Source organism: Talaromyces marneffei, chromosome 1, assembly GCF_009556855.1.
Source record: "Talaromyces marneffei chromosome 1, complete sequence".
In the NCBI taxonomy this organism is placed as follows: domain Eukaryota; kingdom Fungi; phylum Ascomycota; class Eurotiomycetes; order Eurotiales; family Trichocomaceae; genus Talaromyces; species Talaromyces marneffei.
In genome coordinates, this window is record NC_072348.1 from 2,139,184 (window position 1) to 2,160,151 (window position 20,968).

At 46.9% G+C, this 20,968-nt stretch overlaps 8 protein-coding genes across 8 annotated transcripts; 4 read left to right on the top strand and 4 right to left on the bottom strand.

Moving 5' to 3' along the window:
- Positions 1-89: 89 nt before the first annotated feature.
- Positions 90-1,043, top strand: EYB26_000794 (uncharacterized protein; the record flags this gene model as incomplete). Its single annotated transcript, XM_054260108.1, has 4 exons — positions 90-143; positions 206-256; positions 331-446; positions 503-1,043. 4 exons carry the CDS (start codon positions 90-92, stop codon positions 1,041-1,043), a joined length of 762 nt encoding a protein of 253 aa, XP_054116083.1.
- A 102-nt stretch (positions 1,044-1,145) lies between these two features.
- EYB26_000795 (uncharacterized protein) lies at positions 1,146-1,496 on the top strand (the record flags this gene model as incomplete). The annotated part of the gene is made up of 1 exon (XM_054260109.1): positions 1,146-1,496. The coding sequence occupies one exon, from the start codon at positions 1,146-1,148 to the stop codon at positions 1,494-1,496; it is 351 nt and encodes a 116-aa protein (XP_054116084.1).
- Positions 1,497-2,312: 816 nt separating this feature from the next.
- Positions 2,313-3,761, bottom strand: EYB26_000796 (uncharacterized protein; the record flags this gene model as incomplete). The annotated part of the gene is made up of 2 exons (XM_054260110.1): positions 2,313-3,077; positions 3,138-3,761. 2 exons carry the CDS (start codon positions 3,759-3,761, stop codon positions 2,313-2,315), a joined length of 1,389 nt encoding a protein of 462 aa, XP_054116085.1.
- A 2,053-nt stretch (positions 3,762-5,814) lies between these two features.
- On the top strand, positions 5,815-6,918 carry EYB26_000797 (uncharacterized protein; the record flags this gene model as incomplete). The annotated part of the gene is made up of 2 exons (XM_054260111.1): positions 5,815-5,862; positions 5,932-6,918. 2 exons carry the CDS (start codon positions 5,815-5,817, stop codon positions 6,916-6,918), a joined length of 1,035 nt encoding a protein of 344 aa, XP_054116086.1.
- Positions 6,919-7,836: 918 nt separating this feature from the next.
- EYB26_000798 (uncharacterized protein) lies at positions 7,837-10,395 on the bottom strand (the record flags this gene model as incomplete). Its single annotated transcript, XM_054260112.1, has 1 exon — positions 7,837-10,395. The coding sequence occupies one exon, from the start codon at positions 10,393-10,395 to the stop codon at positions 7,837-7,839; it is 2,559 nt and encodes an 852-aa protein (XP_054116087.1).
- A 213-nt stretch (positions 10,396-10,608) lies between these two features.
- Positions 10,609-13,302, top strand: EYB26_000799 (uncharacterized protein; the record flags this gene model as incomplete). The annotated part of the gene is made up of 5 exons (XM_054260113.1): positions 10,609-10,758; positions 10,823-11,070; positions 11,122-11,427; positions 11,496-11,643; positions 11,692-13,302. The coding sequence occupies 5 exons, from the start codon at positions 10,609-10,611 to the stop codon at positions 13,300-13,302; spliced, it is 2,463 nt and encodes an 820-aa protein (XP_054116088.1).
- A 731-nt stretch (positions 13,303-14,033) lies between these two features.
- On the bottom strand, positions 14,034-15,763 carry EYB26_000800 (uncharacterized protein; the record flags this gene model as incomplete). The annotated part of the gene is made up of 2 exons (XM_054260114.1): positions 14,034-15,635; positions 15,725-15,763. The coding sequence occupies 2 exons, from the start codon at positions 15,761-15,763 to the stop codon at positions 14,034-14,036; spliced, it is 1,641 nt and encodes a 546-aa protein (XP_054116089.1).
- An 836-nt stretch (positions 15,764-16,599) lies between these two features.
- EYB26_000801 (uncharacterized protein) lies at positions 16,600-20,757 on the bottom strand (the record flags this gene model as incomplete). The annotated part of the gene is made up of 5 exons (XM_054260115.1): positions 16,600-16,892; positions 16,961-19,254; positions 19,310-20,256; positions 20,309-20,335; positions 20,398-20,757. The coding sequence occupies 5 exons, from the start codon at positions 20,755-20,757 to the stop codon at positions 16,600-16,602; spliced, it is 3,921 nt and encodes a 1,306-aa protein (XP_054116090.1).
- Between the last annotated feature and the right edge of the window lie 211 nt (positions 20,758-20,968).

Sequence of the window (20,968 nt, forward strand, 5' to 3'; positions counted from 1 at the left end):
GCTAACATGATTTACATCAGGGGGCGGTTGAAAACTGCTGTCTCAAATTATTATCGGCCAACCTGGACTGTTGTCCTGCACCCGAGTTAATGGTCGTCCTAACAGCAGCATGCCTACTTTCTCTCGTTGCATCGATTCTAAGGGTATGGTTCATGTTCTGATTTATATTTTAATAGTTCTACAATACTCACTAGTTCACAACTAGAACATCGTCCCCGATACACAGAGCGCGAAACTACAAGCTGCCATGATATCCGTGAGTGAATTAATGCTCTGAGGAGTAATATGGGATTTAGGGATATGCTAATGAAACCTCACCTTCGTTAACAGCTCGCTTCTCGAAGAAATATATTTGGAGTACCAAATTTTAGCTCGTCCTATCTGCAGGGCCTGCAGGACCCGAATGCGATATGGAAAGTATGGGGACGTATCAACTCAGGGAAACGGTACATAAGATCTTTTCCGTATCAGAAATACGTGGAGGCCGCTAATACTCATTCAGTTTGATCGCGGCTTTAATTATTGTTGAAGCTCATTCCGCGCAGGCCATGCAATTACCTCCTCAATGTCCGAACACAGTACAGATTCCCGTACTGTCTTGGGATGAAAATTTTAGTACATACGGCTTCGAGGAGTGGAGTGCCTCATCTGAGAGTATCGAGATGTCCCTCGGCGATGCGAACGGCAATATTAGCCAATCCGGATTTGGATTGCAGGCTACGTTGGCTGGCATTTGGACTAAAATCTTGCACAAACGGCACCGGCTTTTAGAATCTTTTGGGCTCATGGATGATCATCTACATCAGCCATTGTCTAACGACGATTTATTTTCGAAAGATTCACAGGCCAAATCCATGGCAAATAACTTTGTGGCTCTTTACGGTCAAGATGCATCTGACTTTACTTCTGACAACACAAATTTCGCCATCCTGTGGAACTTCTTGGGCCTACATTTATACTGTAACCTCTCCGTAATTAAATTAGCAGCCGGTCGTAATGGGCCAGTTATGGCGAGAGAGGCAATGGATTCTCTTTCCACTTAGGCCACAACTCCAATCGCGTGACGAGGATGTCTTCATGCGGCACAGATATTCTTGATCTTCTACCGTTACAAGCGGTGCGACGGTATTCCGCTACACGCGGGAATGGCATTATTCAGCTCCGCCTTGGTCCTAGGTGTCTATCTGGCTTCCATGCCAGAATATGGAGATGTAGAAGCTCAGAGTGATGACTTATTGAAGGAGATCGACTGGAATCAAATCGGTGGGAAGCGGCTTCTACTCGAGGAACAAGCATTATTCATCCACACAGCTGGTTATTTCATCCAAAATGGCAGACCAGTTAGCTTATTAGGAGCCAAGTTCCGCAGTTCTAGTGGAATGGCGCGGCGAATCTTCATGAACTTCTCTGCTCGAATGGAGGAAATGGGGAGGTGGAATAGTCAAGAGTATTATACGGTGCTTCAGCTTATGGCCGATACAATGTTGGAATTGTGAAAGCACAATACCAGTTGACGATGTCTGCAATGGAGATGATAGACTTGTATAAAAATGATGAAATTACACACCACTGACGAACTCCCTTATGATAACTTAGTAATTAATGTTCCCATGTAAGCCACAACGCTCCTTCTTCCCGAGATTCGATGGCTGTCTAATTGTCTAGTGGTGAGGTAGCTCACTCCTCAAGTTGGAGATCATCATGGGGCGATGCTTCTCCAAATGCCCCAACATTGAAAGAGCTATGTGGGGTGCATGTGGGAGGCTCACGTGAGCTGCAAGCCCTAATCTTGAACACGAATAGACTACTTACAAAGTGAAAGAAAAACGTCAAGCTATGTATAAAAGTAGGAATGTTTTTGCTCTTAGTGATTGGTTAAAGTCAGAATGTACCAGGCAAAGAAGCATCATATCTGATTGGGTCATAGGCTCAAGTAATTCATAAAAATGCTGAGAGTATATACAATATCCAGAGCCGTCGTCACTACTGAGTAACACTAAGAGCCTGGAGATGAACCTTGATCTCGAGATCTATTTGTTTGACAAACCACATATTCTCAGTGATCACTTTGTGCTTTGGATAAGCCAATGTGAAATCAAATCTGCGTATCAATTCTGGAATGAGCTTGGACATCTCCATCATACTGATCCTTTTCCCCATGCAGGTTCGTGAACCGTGTCCGAACTGTATAATGTGATAAATTCGTACTGTTTGGGGCATTCAGGAATTGTTGACTTCTGCTTGGATGTTGATTATGGATTGGCCCCAAAGCAGAATAGTGAACCCAAACAGATGTTAATAGTATTCATACTCTATATATAGTGGCTCAGTCGAGGGACCGTGAGATCAAACACGTTTTCTGGGTCATATCTTTTCTTCGTTTCCAGAATTTCGTCGACATGGGGCCCGAAAAGTCTATTCAGTGTACCTGCTTGTGGTGGTTCCTCGACAAAATCCAGCGAAATATAAACGCTGTCGAGGAAATTCTTCTTCTCGGTTTCGCTGACATCTTTCCAGAGATCTAATGCCCACTGTTGTGATTCCGCACTTTTTTCCTCAGTTGTCGCGCAGCCAATAATTTCCAACATGAAATGTGGTTCTCTTGCTCCAAATACGGAATCACTATTCGGAGTTGATGTCGATATCCTTGACTGATGAATCGAAAACATGGTGCATAGGTCAAATGGCATCTTTGCTAAATGGCGACCGAGACATTCTGCTACCTCTGGGGTGATTTCACGCAAATTTTGTGTTCGAAATTGGCCATACATGTTTGTTGGGATCAAGGCGGCATTGCCATCGTACCAATTTGGGATGGAGGTCACTGCCACCGTGTTCATCAAGACATTAGCCAAAGATGCAACATTCTCAGACCAGCGGCGGCCCTCTTCTATATTATCGGAACTCCAAGTGAAAGAGACACAGAATAGTCGCCCTTGAGGTGAATTGAAGACCATTTGTTGGAGAGTAAGCTCTTTCGGAAGACCTTCTTGCGATAATTTTCGGTACCCTGCGTTGTATTTGATGAATGCTTTCTCCATATCCTGCGAATCATATATGATTGCTCCGGCAAATAGCTATGCGATTGTTAGCCACTGACTTCGCTCATCAGAACACCATGGGATATTCATACTTACAGTTTTCATAGGATATACTTTGATTGTAACATCCAGAATAATTCCAAAGGCTCCTCCTGCTCCTCTGATACTTCTTAGCAAAGTATTGTCAGCTTCGGAGATCGCACCACTGGCATCAAGCACAGTGGCAGCAACGATTTGGTCAACTCCCAATCCCCAGTTGGACGAAAATGGACCGTATCCGCCATACATTGCCCAGCCGAGGTACCCAACTGATGGAATGGCACCTGCTGGTGTCGATAATCCCTCCTTCCAGAGGATTCTACCTAACTCGTCTTGCAATATCCCTGCGCCTACCGTTGCTGTTTTGCGGTCAGCGGCGATTTTGACCGATGTGAAAGCTCGCATGTCAATTGTCAGTGCTCCCTCCTCTATGCAGAGCCCTTGAAGGTTGTGGCCGCCTCCTTGGATGGTGAATTTGATTCCATTAGTCCGAGCAAACTTCACAAGTGCCCTCACTTGTTCCGCCGACTCTGGATGAGCTATTGCAAATGGATTGGCTTTGCGGGAGAGAAGGAAAATCCTTCGATCTGCTGCATATTCAGGAGAGGAAGGTAGTGTGAACTTGATCTCTGGATGGTCCCTGAGGAATGCTTCTAGAGCGGTCAAATATGACTGTTCCATGTTGAAGCTATATAGAAATGTAATAGGTCGCGAAATATCCCGTCTGCCTAGGTATGCCAGTGGGTAGATGACTGATCGAAAAGTTTCCCGGCAAGTCAACCCGTTCCAAGGTTATCAAGACTCTTTATATACTACTTGTCGCGTCGCCTCCCCCCAACTTGGCCGCTGAGTGGGTAGCTCCTGAGTCCGGGCTGACTCCCAACCGCAGCGTGGGGAGGGGGGCGACGCGACAAGTACCATTCTACATCGGTCTAATTATCTACATACCGCCCTACATACTTACTTAATTTTTGATTGTAACTCCGCCATCTTCGTCAACGCGAATCCGAACGCGAAGCCCGCTGATTGGTCAGTACCGACTATCGATTTGGGCTAGCTAGTAGCTAGTTACTGGGATCAACAGCGGCATACATGTAGTTTATCTCTTCAATCAGCTGTACGAACTCGTAATTTGAAACTAGCCCAGATGGCTTCGTATTCCTTTCAAGTGTAAGAGTGGTTCAAGAGCGTATGCTTACTTGGCGCTTATTCATCCGGGCTTCTGGTATAACTCTAAGCCCTGAAGTGTAGGCCAGGGTCTGGAGGTTATTCGCCGCTACAAAGGGCATGGCCATTTTGGCGTAGGCAAGCTGGTGTGCTTACAAATGCAGTTCACCTTTGTTGAGCGTATTATAATTGTTTGACGAAGCAGGTGCAGAAAGGTGCGTATCGATGCGTATAGAATGTAATAACATCGAGTCATCGACGCTTAGAATTTTCAGCTGGGGAGCAATTGATCCACATAAGCCGGCTGAGAATAAGCATAAGTTAAAGATTATTTATAGGCTACTATGGGCTGGTAATCTGATTGGTTGATGCTATCATAGATACTTTGTGTCTGAAGACGTTCTCTGGATCGCCCTCCATTATGGGAAGCAAAGGTAGCACTGCACAATAGAAAGAATTAAATGTCACAGGTGATACGTCAACTGCCATATTCTTCCAGTCTTAGAAAAGAGTCAATCTATGGAAGTTGTCGACGAGAAGAAATCTACCAAGTAGTTCTACAGAGAGGTAGGTAGGTATTCCTACCTACTGGTCTTTGACATCATCCTAAGAAGTTTCCTTGATGCTTGGATACGCCAGAACAGTCGTTACGTATCTGAAGTATTCAGCACATATTTGATTGACCTTTAACCACTTTCCATTCGACCACGTTGGGTACTCATATGAAGATGACTAACAATCAGATCCCCTTCCAAAAAAACTTTAGGTATTCCTCTATATTTATTTCTTAAGTCTTGGACAAAGGTGTTGTACCTACCTAGATAAGCATTTACTCCTCGGCTGCCGGCAATTGAAACAACATGTAACGGGCTGTATTGTAAAGATGACCGACTCTCTCTACAGTTATAGGAGACTACGTAGACTAGGGACGAGTTGGGTGGGTGGCGATTGTCGATTGCAGGATACTCAGGGTCTTAGACCAATATCAATGAGTCGGGAATTTAGAAGAAATTGCGATACTATGAACATTCTTCGCTGAGTGTCATGGAGAATAAGATTACGGGACGTTGCACGAGCATTCCACAGGCGATGGCCTGGCGACGGCTCAGGCACCCAGGCACACAGGCGCACAGGCGGCAAGGCTGCAAGGCGTCCAGGCTCGCCATTTAGGGCCGGGTCAAGAGTGGCTCCTTCTTTTGTCTTTTTGTTTGCTCATCCCAGCCTCGTTCGGTTCAGTCCACCATTCTATACGATTGCAACAATTACGGCTTTTTCCTTTTCATACGCTGCTCAACCAAATTTTTCGTCTCCTGCCGACCAATTACTGCCAATTGGTCGATTTCTCCTGCCATCCCCATACTCTGAACACACAAAAAAAAAGGGTTACCTGACACTGACCATTGCTCCCACTTCGAGGACAGCCGGGTGTTTACGACACTCTTCCCCAGAATTGGCCACTCCAACGACTATATACTACTCCACTCCATCTATCACCTACCTTTACTGTGGCTTATAATCTTGGAGTCCATTGAGAGAATTTCAAGGATTAGAGGTGACAGTACCAATCATGAAGGAGCGGACAGTGAACCCGACGACTCGCAAGAACATTGCCCAAGTAAAGACCACACTACCGCACATTGCGACTCCAAAATGTCACGTTTTCTAACACCTTTTGTGTCTATAGGTATGCATGAGCCTGCAAGACCGACTCGGCCTCGCCAAGGTCAAATATCAGCAAGGCCGACTGGGCGCTTCGGATCTTCGAGACTTGCACAACCACCGCTTAGACCTTGACAAGCCCTCCCGTTCCTCCTCCGACATGGCTTACAACCGCTACGAAACCCCTCTTATATCCTCTCCAGCAAGGAACGCAACATTCTCTCATGAACTCCCCAGATCCGCAAGAAATAAACATGCAGCTACATTCAATCCAGAAGTGATGCAGCCCATGCTCAATGCGAGTCGGAAGCGGGTACGATCAAACTCGATCACGGATAGATCTGCAAAAGCCCCCAGGTTATCGTGGAAGGCTTCACATCAACTCCCAGAATCTTCTCCAGTTCATACACGACAGTTACAGATTTACTCCAACCACCCACCTGCTTTTGATGCCCCTTCATCTGCTTTCCTGGGCACCTCGGATGAGGAAAACGATCCGGAACTTCCAGGGCCTCGAGCTCACAATGTCAGTTCTTCCATGATCAGCTCTTCGCCTCCACGGACGCCCACTCTACGATCCGCTCGTCTGCCAAGGACCGACAACGATATCAAGAACGAGGATGGCGCTGATTTATTGCTCTTCCTAGCGAACTCGCCGACACCGGCAAGAGTGAGCAAAACTCAGATAAGAGACTTTCCTCCGTCAACCCCTCCAAGTCAATATGCGGCTTTGCCCGCAATGACTCCGACTCCTGGGGGTGGACTGTTCGGGAACCTGGGCACTCCTAGCCAGCAATTCAACTTCGCCGACTTTGTAAATGTTACTCCCAGTCCTGCTCAGCGTCCATGGGGAGGTCGGACTCCCGGAAGTCTATCAAAGACTCCGCTTCTAAGGACTGCGAGAAAATCTCTCAATTTTGACAACCTGGTCCCTCCAGACATGCATAGTCCTGTTGGGCGTAACAAGGATGCCGGCCTTGCCCTGCAACTTGGGGAAGAGTTAAGGCCATGATCATGCCGAGACAACTCTGTTACGCCTGAAATGATGACCTGACTACGATTCTACACGCTACTCCCAGCAATTTTCCTTTTCTCTTTCTTTTTGCATATTGTTTGGCGCACTCGCATTCGATTTAATGCTTCTTGACCTCGTCGGGGTCATTTCGCTGATGATATATTACTTTCTTCTTTAGTGTCCATACATTTGTCGCTTGTCACGAACTACGACCTGTGTCCTTTCTGTACTCTTATAATCCGTGTCCTTGCAAAAATTTCCTTTTCATGTTAAGATATTACGATCCGACAGTCTATCATTCAGGTCTAATTTTCATCATGTTCCGGGGGGGGGGAAGTGTCACTGTGTGCCATGGCGGTCAGCCTTTTCATTTCGTTGTCTATGAAGATCATCTGATGTCAACCTTGTTCAGATTATGTGTGGAGTACTAGTCATCCATTATCGGTCGTCAACAAAAACGACTACGATAGCCTGCTGAATTGGATTAATCAAATCAAATCAAATCAAAATAATAGATCATTGAGTTGAATGAGTTGGCAGGACAACTTGTTATGTGCAACCCCTCTTTTATCCCACAATACACGTCATCTCTAATATTATTGATGCGTATACTGGGTATGTATTCGCAGTATGGAGTGGTAGGTAGTGCTAGTCTAGTCCAAAAAAAACACTTGTCGCGGTAAAAAAAAAAGCGTAAAAGCGCGCACCGCGACGCGTCGCGCGTCGCTTTCGCGACTACTTTCGTGTTTAATCTTGCCTATTACGGCTAGAGTGGCCAGATTGCCGATATTAGCGTGTCTTGGCGCGACTGAGTTTTCAGATCGCTGGATCAACTCATGATCCCACCACGTCGCCGTGACTGTTGATTGGTTCTCGTGAACTAATGCTTCCTTCATTTTGAATTTGTTCATCTGATCAGCCCTCGCCCACTTCGCCAGAGGCCCGCTCGTCTTGTTCTTCGATATTGTCATCCACCGCTGGGTCCAACTCGTGTGCTCGCTCCATTTGTTTCCGCCACAGAGCAGCCAGAAAATCCGACGTGCTAGCCTCGTCAATGGACTTGTCCTCTCGAACACGCAAGAATCGCGGGAACCGTAGACTCAGCCCTCTCTCCTCACCAACTAAGCCGATTGCAGCTGTGTAGGTCGGACTAAGCGTGATGTCTGCAAATGCTATTTCCCACACTTCCTGCGGCTCGAACCATACATCCGGGTGACCCGCGTAGTCTATGTAGCTTGGTCGAGAGATGACATTCTCACTGTCTTCGGAGTATTTCTCCTTGTTGGTTTGGTAGAACTTGTCTGTAAAGCCTGACATGCACTTGGTGACGGCTTCGAGTAGACCAGTCTCGGGGTTGCGGATTGCAAGGAGGATTGGGGACCACCATTTGGCTTTGCGTCCGCTCCCGTGCCAGGCTGCTATTGGGATCAGGTCGAGAGTATCTGAAGACGTACTGTAGTCTTTTTTCACTTTCAACCAGGATTCGAGTCTCTTGTCGGGCTCATAGGTTGAGAGGAGGGTTTTGTGTCGTGTAGTTTTGTCCTTTTTCTTCGCTGATGCCAGTGAAAATTGCTTATCCTGGGCTTCATCGTTTACTTCTAGATCATCGCTGGCATTCATAACACGATTCCCAGATTTCATGTCGTTATCAAGAACCTTCACCATAATGCCCTCACACTTGACGTCTGTCGCACTCTTGAAGAATTCCAAAACCGCTTCTGAATCAGCTGACGTAGCATCTAGATTCTTCACCCATGTGAAGCGTTTTGGTATTTCTGTAAAAAGACTTCGAAGCATATCTCGACGCTCTCGAAATGATCGATCAAGAAGAGGTTCTCCATTCAAATACATCAAGTCAAACGCAAACAGGCAGACTTTGACTTTGATACTTCCAATCTCAACATTTTTCTTGGCTCGATTGGTAAGAATTTGAAACGCTTGGAGATCGCCACTTTCTTGATCAACTGCAACGACTTCGCCTTCTAGGATAAAGCTTGACACGGATTCTCCTCTGATATCCGGGACCAGGGACACCAGATCCGGGTATTTATCCGTCATCAGTTCGAGATGGCGAGAAAATATGCTAACTTTGCCGTTTGAATCGCAGTGAACCTGTGCTCGTTGTCCGTCATATTTGTATTCGCATGCAAAATCTCGTCCTTGCAGCTTGGTCAACATGTCTGATAAGTCGCGTGTGATGCTACCTAACATAGGCCGTAGAGGTACATGTAATGTGAGTCCGCAGCGCATAAGCAACTCTTCCGTAACACCAATCTCTAGTAAACACGGAACCAAGTCATCATAGTTCGGATGTCTCGCATAAGATGCCTTGACGGTTTCTTCTGCTCTTAGGTATACTTCAGTCAGTTCTTCCTTTTTCAGTTTCGCCAAAGAGTCCATTCCCTTCGTAGGAAATGTAGCATCCGGTGGTTTGGAAAACAAAAATGCTCGTGCAAGTGCAATTAACATCGTGGCCTTGACGGCACCGATACGCAAGTGTTGAACCAAGGTTCGTACTATGTAGCGAGACTCTTCAGCGCTTCGACTGTCCTGCAGCAGCCTCTCAACGATTCGTTGTTTAGTCTCCTGACTACCAGCCCCTTTGCTTCTCGCAATTTTGACCAATGACTGGTATACACCTTTGATCGTCAGCGGCTTAGGCTTCTTCAGAGTGAAGCTCTGTCGCTTCTTGGCTTCAAAAGCCACGTCTCCTGCGTCGCCGTGCTTGTTGTAAAGCGTCTTGAGCCCTTGTGCATTTAGTCCATATATGTTTTTGAAAGCTTTGGATATTACAGAGCCTCCAAGTCCTAATTCTGCAGGCTCATATGGCGGAGCAAAGGAGTTTGTTGCCAGCCACACCGCAGGTAATAGACTGTCAGGTGCACCTTCTATCAAGATGCGCAAGAGGTTGACTAGTGTGTCGACTATTTTGATTCGTTTCGTCGTACTGTTGACGAGAATAAATGCTTGCGTTAAAAATGCATAAGAGGCGTCTCCACCATCTTGTGACCAGTGCTTCTGAAGCTCAGGGAAGTATTTAGCCGGATCGAATGTTAATGGGCTTTCATCAAGTGGTATGTTTGAGACAACAGTGTCTTCTGAGCCAAGAGAGGATTGCAAACTCAATGTATCTTTCAGGGGCACTTTCAAAGCTGAGCTGTGTGTTTTGGTTGCAATTTCTGTTGGCCTGGATGTCCCCAATTGGGCTTCTTCTAATGCTTTGCTAGGTGGTCTGCTTTCTTCTGCTCTAACTGGAAGCGATTCCGGTACTGACAATGAATCAACTTGATTCCATTCGTCTTGCAACTTCCGTGCGAGCTCCTCGTCGGTCAGGAATTCCTTATTGTCTTCAATGATTGCTGTACTCAGTTTCGACTTTGTTGCCGGCTGCGCATTCTGGTTGGAAAAGAAGGATTCAATCCTTCGCATAGAAGTGGATTCATTGATCTTTCTCTTCTTTGCTGGACTAGGCATGACGACAACGTCCAGCTAGTCTCAGAGCCAGTATGGTTATGTTGAGATATTCATCGTAGTCAAAAAATAATAATATGGGAGGTGAGTCTGTCTGGAGTAGACTCCAGCCGGAGCTGAAGCAAGCTCCCGGCGACTCCACACGTCATAACCAACAACAATTCCTCTTTGCCGAATGAACAGAGTAGCCACTTCCCCCCGCGCAATTCAACTACAATGGCTGCACCGCTCGCTTCATTGTCCTCACAAGAGTACGTGCGGGTAGAAGATTACTTGAATGATAAGCTACAGTCGGATGAGGACCTCGACAGCTTGGATTCGCTGCTACAGACCCTCCGAACGCAGCACGAGTTACAACGCAAGCAGGTACGCGACCGCCATCAACTTGAACGATAATCATCGTACTAAATATAAAACTCACGCTTTACAGCTGGTTGAGGCGCAGGAGGCACTTGAGGAGGCTACAAAGGCTTCCAACGACCATCGCGATGCCGTCCGAAAACAAGTCGAAACGTTCAACCAAGAGCAGGCAGACATCGACCGGCGCCTCATGATTATCACCCAGTCTGAAACCAGCGATGACGCCGTCCGTATATTCGAATCAAGCATGCAAAAGCTACAAAGGCTTGATGTTGCCAAGGGGTATTTGTCACAATTGCAAGAGATAGAGGCATTGAGGTAATTAAACCGTGAATATGCTGACAATATGGCCTGCTGACGGGTCTGCAGTAAGAATGCATTGGAATATGTGGACAGTGCTCCGGCATCAGCGATACCTCCATACAAAACCCTCCGAAATATATCCACCTCGTTGCAGGCAGCTCAAATCGCCGCTGAGGGCGCTGCTCCCCACCTTGTTGACCACGCCGAACGGCTTGCGAATTCAGTCAAGAACCAGCTACAGGATCGTCTGAGTGGCCGATTACAGAACGTACTTGATAAATTGAAATGGCCGAGCAGGGAACTGGTGCTTAATGAGGCTTTCATACAAGAATGGGTTACAAGTGTCGACTTGTTGCTTGACCTACAAGAACCGTACGTGTTACCGTCTTGCACATTGGCCAACAATGGCGGCATACTTATTTGCGCATACCATTATACAGTGACCTCAAGTCCTACTCGGTATCATCTTCATCCTTTCAGAACGAAGACATCCAAGTGCTATTGCCACTAGAAGTTATGATGCATCCATTGGAGCTCCGCTTCAAGTATCACTTCAGTGGTGCTAAGCCAACCAATAGGCTTGATAAGGTAAATTTCAACAGTACATTAGGAATTCAGAGACTGACTTATTTAAAGCCGGAATACTTCCTGTCGCATATTTCTGACCTGATAAGTACTTATGTTGGTTTCTTCACGACTTATCTACAACCCGTGCTAGATCGACGAGCCGATATTGTGGATGACGGTTTGAGATGGCATTTCGTGAGCGCAATCAATGCCTTTATCACATCTCTTCTTCCCATGGTCAGGCGGAAAATTGACAATTTCCTTCCACAAGTGGAGACAAATCCACAACTACTTAGCCATTTTATTCACGAACTCATAAAATTTGATGATGACCTCCGGCAAACATGGAACTACCTTCCCAATCCATATTCCACTGAGAATTGGAAGGGACTAGCATCAGAAGTTCTTACGCAAAAAAATTGGTTCGAACGGTGGCTCCAGGTTGAAAAGGAGTTTGCTTTATCTCGATACAAAGATATTATTGATACGCCAGAAAGCGGGCAAATTGACCATGATGGCGTCGATGCTAATGTCACCAAACCAACAAGTGCTGCCATTAGGGTTAATGACCTCCTGGAAACAATAACGGACCTGTATAGACCACTGTCCTCGTTCAGCCAGAAACTACGATTTTTGATCGATATTCAAATAACAATATTCGACCAATTCCACGAACGTCTACATTCTGGCTTAGAGGCTTACCTTGCAATGACATCTACCATTGGCCGCACGGTACAAGGTGCTGATCAAGGGAGTCTCGAAGGAGTAGCCGGTCTCGACCGGCTGTGTCGAATCTTCGGAAGCGCGGAGTACCTAGAAAAGAAGATGCAAGACTGGAGTGATGATGTCTTCTTTCTTGACTTGTGGTATGAGCTTCAGGATCGCGTCCGACGGAATCAAGGCGATGGAAAGAATGTTGTCGGCCCAATGTCAGTCGCCGAAGTGGCTCAGAGGACCTCCCAGGCGGTTGCGGAGACTAGCCAAGGACGAAGCTCTGAGGGTGCCTTGTTCGACGAAACCGCATCAGCGTATCGCCGCCTCAGACTACGCTCCGAAAGTATCATAGTATCTACATTCTCTTCTGAAGTTCAGTCGTCTCTCAGACCCTATTCTCGCGTGTCAATGTGGTCTTCGCTCTCTGCACCTTCAGCAAGCTATCCTCATCCCCTTACCTCCGAGCTTACCCATACAGTTCGCATTATATCCTCAAATCTCTCTTTCCTTGCTCGCGTCTTAGGTACGGCACCTCTGAGGAGGATCAACAGACAAGTCCTTTTGTCCTTGCAAACTTTTATACTGGACAACGTTATCTTGCGACATTCCTTCTCTGCCGCTGGCGTATCCCAGCTTACAAGTGACATCGACCATCTGTGCGGAGTCATTGACAGCTCTCTTAGCCATCATTCCTCTTCAACCGATTATCAAGGAGAAGCAGGCCGAGTCATGCGCAAACTTAGTGAGAGTCTGGTCCTTCTAGGTCTCAGAATCAAACCTCAGGGTACCAAATCAGACGATAACACTGAGTCTCGTGAAGCTGAGTTGGGGCTATGGGAAGTGGAAAGGAAATTATTCGCCAACAATGAAAGCGCGCGCGAAGTATTGAGCGAACTAGAAATTGAGACGCTGACGGAGGCAGAAGCGAGAGCAGTGTTGGAAAAGCGAGTTGAACTTCGCAGTTGAGCTTTGATGCCCTTGTCATAATTTCATGTTTATTCGTTTATAATGTGTCTCACATTCTTCAACAAACTAAAGACGTCACGTCTTATGCAATCTCTTAATGCCTCCCACTGTCACCAGCTAGGTTGTGATTTTTGAACATCTAAAAGGCTCCAGGAGTGTAGTCAATCACTATAAACGTCTCAACAAGCGGGCAAACGTCCGATACGCACTTTCGATGCACAGGATCCCTCTCCAAGTAATGCCTCGCTTCAGTCTGGTTGGCGAACTCGATAGCAAACGCATGAGTTATGCCGCCCTGTCAAAGCCGAGCTTTAGCATTATTGTGATACTGGGTGTCTGTTTCAAAATGTACCTGGAGCCCCTGGGTAGAGTTATCAACCCCACCGGTGAGCTTGAGAATATACGGTTTTTGGGAAGTGGCATCGAGGCAGTTGTCATTCAGCGCCAAGACGTTCCGCAAGACCTGTGAATATACGTTAGATATCTGCCAAATGTGTATGATTTATGGTATATCCAAATCGTACTTCAACGTTCCAAGGTTGCAAAGCTTATTGCTCCTACCATTAAATTGTCCTTCCAAGGATACATGCTTGTACTGTGAAAATAAAACTATGAGGGCCTCTTGAAACTGTTCATGTAATTCTAATCACAAGGAAAGTCTATATAGGTGTCAAACGCGGATAACACGTCAACAATGTCTACTATATACACAACATTTACGACATTCTATTCTAAACCGATGAATGGACGTTCAACTTCTGAATGGCCGCTGGGCCAGCTTCTTCAATAGCACGAATCAGACCTTCCACTGTCCGTCTCTCAGTCGATATATTAACGACACAGCGGAAGAACTTCCCCTTGCCCCTGAGGTCAAAATCACCACCAGTTGGTGGCGCATAATCAACCATATAACCTTTGCTCACAATCGCGTGAGTCACTTCTTCAGTTACTCTGCTATTCTTCGCGGCGCGCACATCATTTGAATCATTTGATCCGTCGGCTTCGTACACGAGACGCTTGCCAGGCGCATAGTAGAAGCATATTTGAAGGCATGGCGGCGGATTCTCACTAACAAGAATAAAATCAGGGTGACTGTCAATGAGAGTTGCCAGATATGCTGCCGTATCGGCGGCTTCGTCTATCTGGCTTTCGTAACCTTGAGAGCCATAATATGTCCAGCTCAGAAACAGTTTGAGTGAGTCGGCTCGACGACCACATTGGAGGGTCAAATCGGCTAGATCCCAGACTTCTGGCGAGTCGATCTGCAAGTCGGCAGTCAGATCCCCATTAAAGTCACCATTCGTCTGGTCCAATTCCGGGTTGCTATGGAACAGATATCCGGCAGGTAGTGTGTTTGCACGATGGAATTGACGGATATCTGCCGCTAATAGGAATGAACAAGTTACAGGTACCCCGAGCATCTTATGTGGGTTGATAGCGATACTATTCGCTTTTTCTGCTCCCGAGAGCTTGTTCTTGTGACGGGCAGAGAAGATGAATGATCCGCCCCACGAGCCATCGATGTGGAACCAGAGATTGTGTTTCTTGCAGATTGCTGCCACCTCGTGGAATGGATCAAACGAACCCAAAACGGTGGTACCGGCAGTAGCGTTGACATAGAATGGAGTTCGACCTTCGGCTTTGGCCTTCTCTACCAGTTTTTCCAACTCTGACGGGATCATGCGGCCTTGTTTGTCGATAGGCACGGCCCAGACAGCATTACTTCCAAGTCCGAGCATCTGAGCTGCCTTCTCAATACTGTAATGCCCATGGCCGCTCGTGAAAACGACAAATCGGTAGTTGCCATTGCCCTCGGTTTTGGTCTTGGGGTATAGCACGTTTCTTGCTATTACGATAGAGGTGGTATTGGATGCCGATCCACCTTGGACGGAGATACCGCCGGAATGAGGCCCATTGAGACCGAACAATAATGCCAATTCCTTCGCCGTGTGTTTCTCAATCAATGTCAAAACCGGTGATACATGATATACGTGGACGTTTGTGTTCAAGGTTGCGAGGATGAGTTCCGCGGCTACTCCCGGCGCATTCGTAGAGGCATATAGCTTGTCCAAAAACCCTTGATGCCAGGTGTTGACCGAGTACCGTAGTACTTGTTGAAGTACTTGGAGGAGACCATCTTGTCCTTGTCCTGCCGATGGCAAATCAAGCCTTAAACGTTTCTGAAGCTCTTCCGGATGCTTATAATCAACAAGATACGTGCTCAGCGTGCTGATATCGGTGTTTATGCCATTCGTGGAGTGCCCGTTCGAGGTTGGAACAGAGTCTGCGGAACTTATGAACGGAATGAGGAGGTCTTGTACGGCGCCGAGAAGCTGAATCAAAGATGCTCGTTAGCCAAGTGCTTAGAAGCCTCAAATGAGAGGTCAGAGTAAGTTTTCTCGTCAATTGATTGTCAACGTACATTGCGTACTTCCTCTGCGCGGTCTGAAAATTGCACCATGCTCTCAACGGATGATAAGGTCTTGAAAGTTGAATAAATGAGAGAGAGAGATTTAGACAAACAGCAAAACAAGTTTATAGAAGTGAAAATAGCAAAAAAATTGACAACCATCATGCAGTAAAGGTCACTTTCTATAAGAGTTGAAGAAATTGGAGCCTCATCTGAAAAAAATTCCCCGCGATGGCGCCATCCGGGGTTCAGAGCCAATGATACGCCTGCTAGGGGATGACATCATCGGAGTCTTATCTGCTGTCGCAGTAAATTGAGCATAATCACAAGAATCGCAGAGCCAGATAGGCTCAAAATCAAAGAGCCCTCAAATGGAGGGAAAATGCTTTGTTATTCAAAATGGGGATACGATACTCAGCAGGAGTTGTTACAAACCTTGCTTGTGGTTGGACGGTGCCTGATTGACTCGGATTGAGGGGTCAAATCGGAATGCTTAGCGCAATCCGTACCTGGTAATTTAATTGATTAGGGCTGATTTAGGGCTGTCATACTCTTCTTACATATCAACTTCAACTGGCAGCCAGATGCTTCAACATTGTCAAGATATTGTAATTTCAACTGGATACATTGCAGTGGTAAAATGTCAAATAACTGTAGAATACAGGTCTGTTCATCGTGGTAATAGGCGAACGATAATGAAAATCCCCTAGAACAGGGATAATATGCATAAAGTAGAATGCAGAGTCGCGGGTTCTTCTGCGACTTGTGGAGAATGGGTATCAATGCAAAGGCGCGAAACGGGTAACGAACACATAATGCAAATTGCAAACCAACAAAACGTTTCATCTCCAAGTAAATGAGACAGGGTTGATGTGAGTGAGCTGTGGCTACACATTTCCTGGAGCCGCAGCATTGGCTACCTGCCTGTTTATGGCGCATATCCTGCATCCGTCTCCAATCTTATCTCGTATTAATCGGGCAGTGATGACTTTAGGTCCCACAGTGTGAGACGTTGTATAGAACTGAGACTCGTTTTCAGTGTCATCTTTCGCGGCAGTGGAGAGCTCCTGTGTTGTCTCGCTGGAATTCGTCGACTCGTTATCGTGGGAGTGAACCGGTTCTTGGACGTGAGACAGATGGAAGACATGGCCGCATGCGAATCCCACCAATAGTTCCTTTTCTATAACACATAATTTATTAGAAGCACGCTCCACACGTATGCTGCATCGGAAAGTTGCCGTAACTTACCATTTTCATGAAAATGCTCCAAACAGCCTCCGCATTGACCAGGTAAAACACGACGAGACCTAGCAACCAGGCCAGTTGTGCTCAAATGAACATCATCGTTATCTGTTTCAGGAACAGCATCGCCAGCATCTTCACTGCCAATTGGCTTTTCTGGTACGCTTTCAACATCAGATGGTTTGCGAACATCAAACTTGATTCCCCGCCGTTGGCCTCGTCTCAAGGCATCCATTCCAATTGCAACCTCACCTTGCAGCACTTTGGCTGCCCCTTGACTTATACTTGATTGGATGTCGTGATCTCGAAGTAGCCTAGTAAGGCCATCGCGGAGCCCTTCAATTTCCAGCCCACTTGGAATACGCCGCACGAGTTTGATAGGGTCAATAGATGTGCCGGCTTCGGTAAGTAAGGCATGGATGAAGGCTGGTTTGTCCATTGAGTAATTGAGTAGGTCCTCCCACAAGTCGGGATCATCTTGCGACTTCGCAAAGTTGATTGCTTGGGAGACATCGTTCAAATCAGAAAGTATAAGATTAAGAGCTCGCTTTGTCTGCCCTGTCTTAGACAAAAGATAGATAAGTTCTGACGTGTAGTGTTTCTCTTCACAGATCCTACAAGCCTCGTCAAATGAATAAGCTGTGCTCGCTTGCAGAAAATCCATAAGCAATTGTCTGTCGTAGTCGGCAAAGAGATCTAAAGTAATATCTGCAAATGGCTCAACAAGACTTCTGCCTTCATCAGCGGCGAGCTTTTCTGCTGCGTCTCTAGTATGGCGACCGCGCCCACGAAGCTGAGGCTTTGCCTCTGCTTTTGATGGGTGAGCTTCGCCTTTCCACAGTGCACGAAGGTAGAAAAAGAGGTAAAGGCGTCCAGATGCGGTGTACAACTGGGAAACCACTGTTTCTGGACGGACGATACCATTGTACGCCTCCCTAACCAGAATACTGATAGACTCCGCGGTTGCTTGCTCCAACTCTGGAATTGGAGCTTTCGCCAGTTGAAATTTAGAGACACGAAGTAAGATGAAATTCAAAACATCGTCAGAAATAGCGTCTGCTAAACGGTATTCACTAATCAGACGCAGGGCCTCTTCCGCATCCTGTAGGCGTATGTAACACCGCAAAGCTTCTCGATGCTGTCCGTTAGCCAGGAATAGTTTTCCAAGGCCACCTATCAGAATTCGCCAGTCGTTTGAATCACTTGGTATCTTTTCCGACTCTAAGCAGTCTTCAATGGTTGAAATTGCTTGTCCAATATCGAAAAGTTCTTCGGGCCATTGAGATAACAAATGCTCGAATGTTTGACGATTATGAGACACGTAATGCTCAATGAAAGCATCAAAAATAGCCGATGGAAGAGGAGGTCGTGTGTTCACAGGAATATACTGTGCAATTTCGTCATACTTGCCCGCTTCAACAAATTTCCAGATCCAGTGTTCCCACCTATCAGGAATATCGAGGACCTTAGCACAGATCTCGCCAGCAGTTGCCCAACCGTTATTCTGAATGTGTTGCTCGATCCAGAGTTCGCCAATACGACGTTTCTCGTTTCTAGCATTAGCGCTCAGCGGCTGACCTGCCGTCATGATTGAGGAACTGTCATCGGCAAAGAAATCGGCCAGACTAGTCTGAGATCTCGCAAAAGCTTCGGGCTGTGTCTCGGTCGGTGGGCTTAAAATGCCCGGGTTCTGGTCAACGAGGACCCATGCCTCTTCATACTTCTGATGGGATTCCAACCATGCCAGATGATCCGACAAATTTCTCGACATGGCTGCAATGCAGTCATACGGACTATGAACAAATATCTTGAGGCCCTTCGCAGCGGAAAGAGTCTGAACCTCTTTTGGGATGGTGGTGCTTCCCGAAATGGAGCTGGACATGAATGATGCCGCAACTCTTTCAGAGCCTCTATCGCCATTGCTGCCACTACTTCGTATACTAGCGCTTGACGTGAAAAGTCTGGCTGGATATAATGTTGCGTCCAAAAGACCTGTGCCTAAAGCACCCAAGGCACCTCGTTGTACAGCAGCCGCTGTTATGCGCGGTGGTCTCATAATACTCATATGATAGTCGGATGAACTAAGATTTTGATAGCGAGTGACTGACAGCGTATCGGCGCTAACTTCTTCCTGAGTTTCGAGATCGATTAGACGAAGTTCGGGTTCAGCTGCCTTGTGTCGACGACTACTCTGTGGTTGCTCCTCGAGGTCACTATTATTACTTTCCAGGTATGCTAAAACCAGTAGAAGTTTTGGACTGTACATGGCAACGCCGGATATGATGGAGTCGGTTCGTAAACTTGCTGTGTGTTAGCTTCACGATAGGATGTGAGATGGGTTGACCAAATACGTACATTGTGACAACCTCGGCGTCTCCGAGCTTTCTGTTTCCTGCTCGTGTTCCAGGAGGTGGTGTACGATCCGGATATACGTTGATGACCCAAATTGTACCGCCCCAGCCGACTACAAGCTTTTCGACTTCTGATGAACCACTAGGAATCTGCTGCCCTAAGATCGATTCGGTATCGTTATTTTCGGGTATTTCAAATGATTTCATGTCCACCCATTCGGCATGCGCTTTCCAGACACTAGCCATTTCCTCCCATTGTGGTCGATTCGGCCTGTCTATGTGTCTTATTCGTGTCCACGCAAATTCTGCGTCGGCTGCCTCCAGATGTAGATTCGATCGCATGATTTTGATACCTTCTTCGTTCACCCACGCCACGTACTTTCCGGATAATGACCATTTTATGGTGTTTATTGCTCCTTCACCACTATGTAGGACGGTATCTCTTCCCGAGTTGGCACCCAAGCCTAGAGATCCTAGCCATCCAGCCGTTGAAGCCGCACCGCTTAAGGTTGTAGACTTCTCTGTTGTACCTGGTCGACCTCCAACAGTAAGAATCAGCTGCCCAGCACGACCACCTGAAATATATTGCCTATCACTCTTGTAATCTGGAGACAATGTCACAGCTTGGACTGGCCGGCCAAAGTTTCGGAGAAGAACATCCTTCGGATCAAGCAGCGAATACACGCAGATATTACCATCTATCGATGAGGTCGCTATATGTATAGAATTTGAGGGCGTTGGTGGTAGCCCGGGGGTGTTCGCGGGTTTGCCCTTCGATCGAACAGATGCATTGGGAGATGGGATGTCCTCTTCTTCAGTAGATTTGCTGATCGCATTGTGTCGTGTTATAGTATGACACAATAATGATGGAGATATTGAAATGGAAGTCACGCTTGCAGAATGCGCTGTATAAACACGGAGGGCTTTGAGCGTCGGTAACGATAGCACATTCTGCGAAGAATTAGTGGTAGGCTTAGCGTCACCCAAAGCCAGGTATACTCACAATGTTACCGTTATGTGTTCCGACGATCTAGAGAATTCCACCAAGTTAGTTTGGGCACTCTCAGTCTTTCGATGACGCGGGTACTATACCATTCTATCTCCTCCCACTAGAAGTGCACTTGTTGCGTCGCCCGTGCGATATAATGAAGGTAGGCATTTCGTCAAGTAAACATACTTCAACCGAGGCTCCTCGTCTTCCTCCTCCTCCTCCTCCTCCTCCTCATCATCATCCTCCTCCTCGTCGTCTTCGTCTTCATCTTCTTCTTCTTCTTCATCATCATCGTCGGCGGAATCGTCCTGCTCCCGTGCATCGGGGTCCTCGCCAATCCGCTCGTCGTCATGGAGGGAGGATTCGGTGGTGGGGGGATGGGAGGCAGACTCGGCGGACTGCGACTTGATTTTCAGAGAATCGGCATCCTTGCTGCCATCAGCAACACCTGGTAAATCCATTCTTAGCGCCAGGTGAGCGCGTTGGAAGCTGTGACTTCCTTGCGAATGCGGAGCTTCGTCGGGGTAACTGTGATGTGATGATGACTAAGCAGCTCATGCGTAACTTAACTAGTTAACTAATGACGCCGTGGAAGCCTGAAGGGAGGAGCCGAGGAGGGAGCTTGAGAAGACCCACCGCGATTATCAACGCGGTCTAACCATCCCATCAATT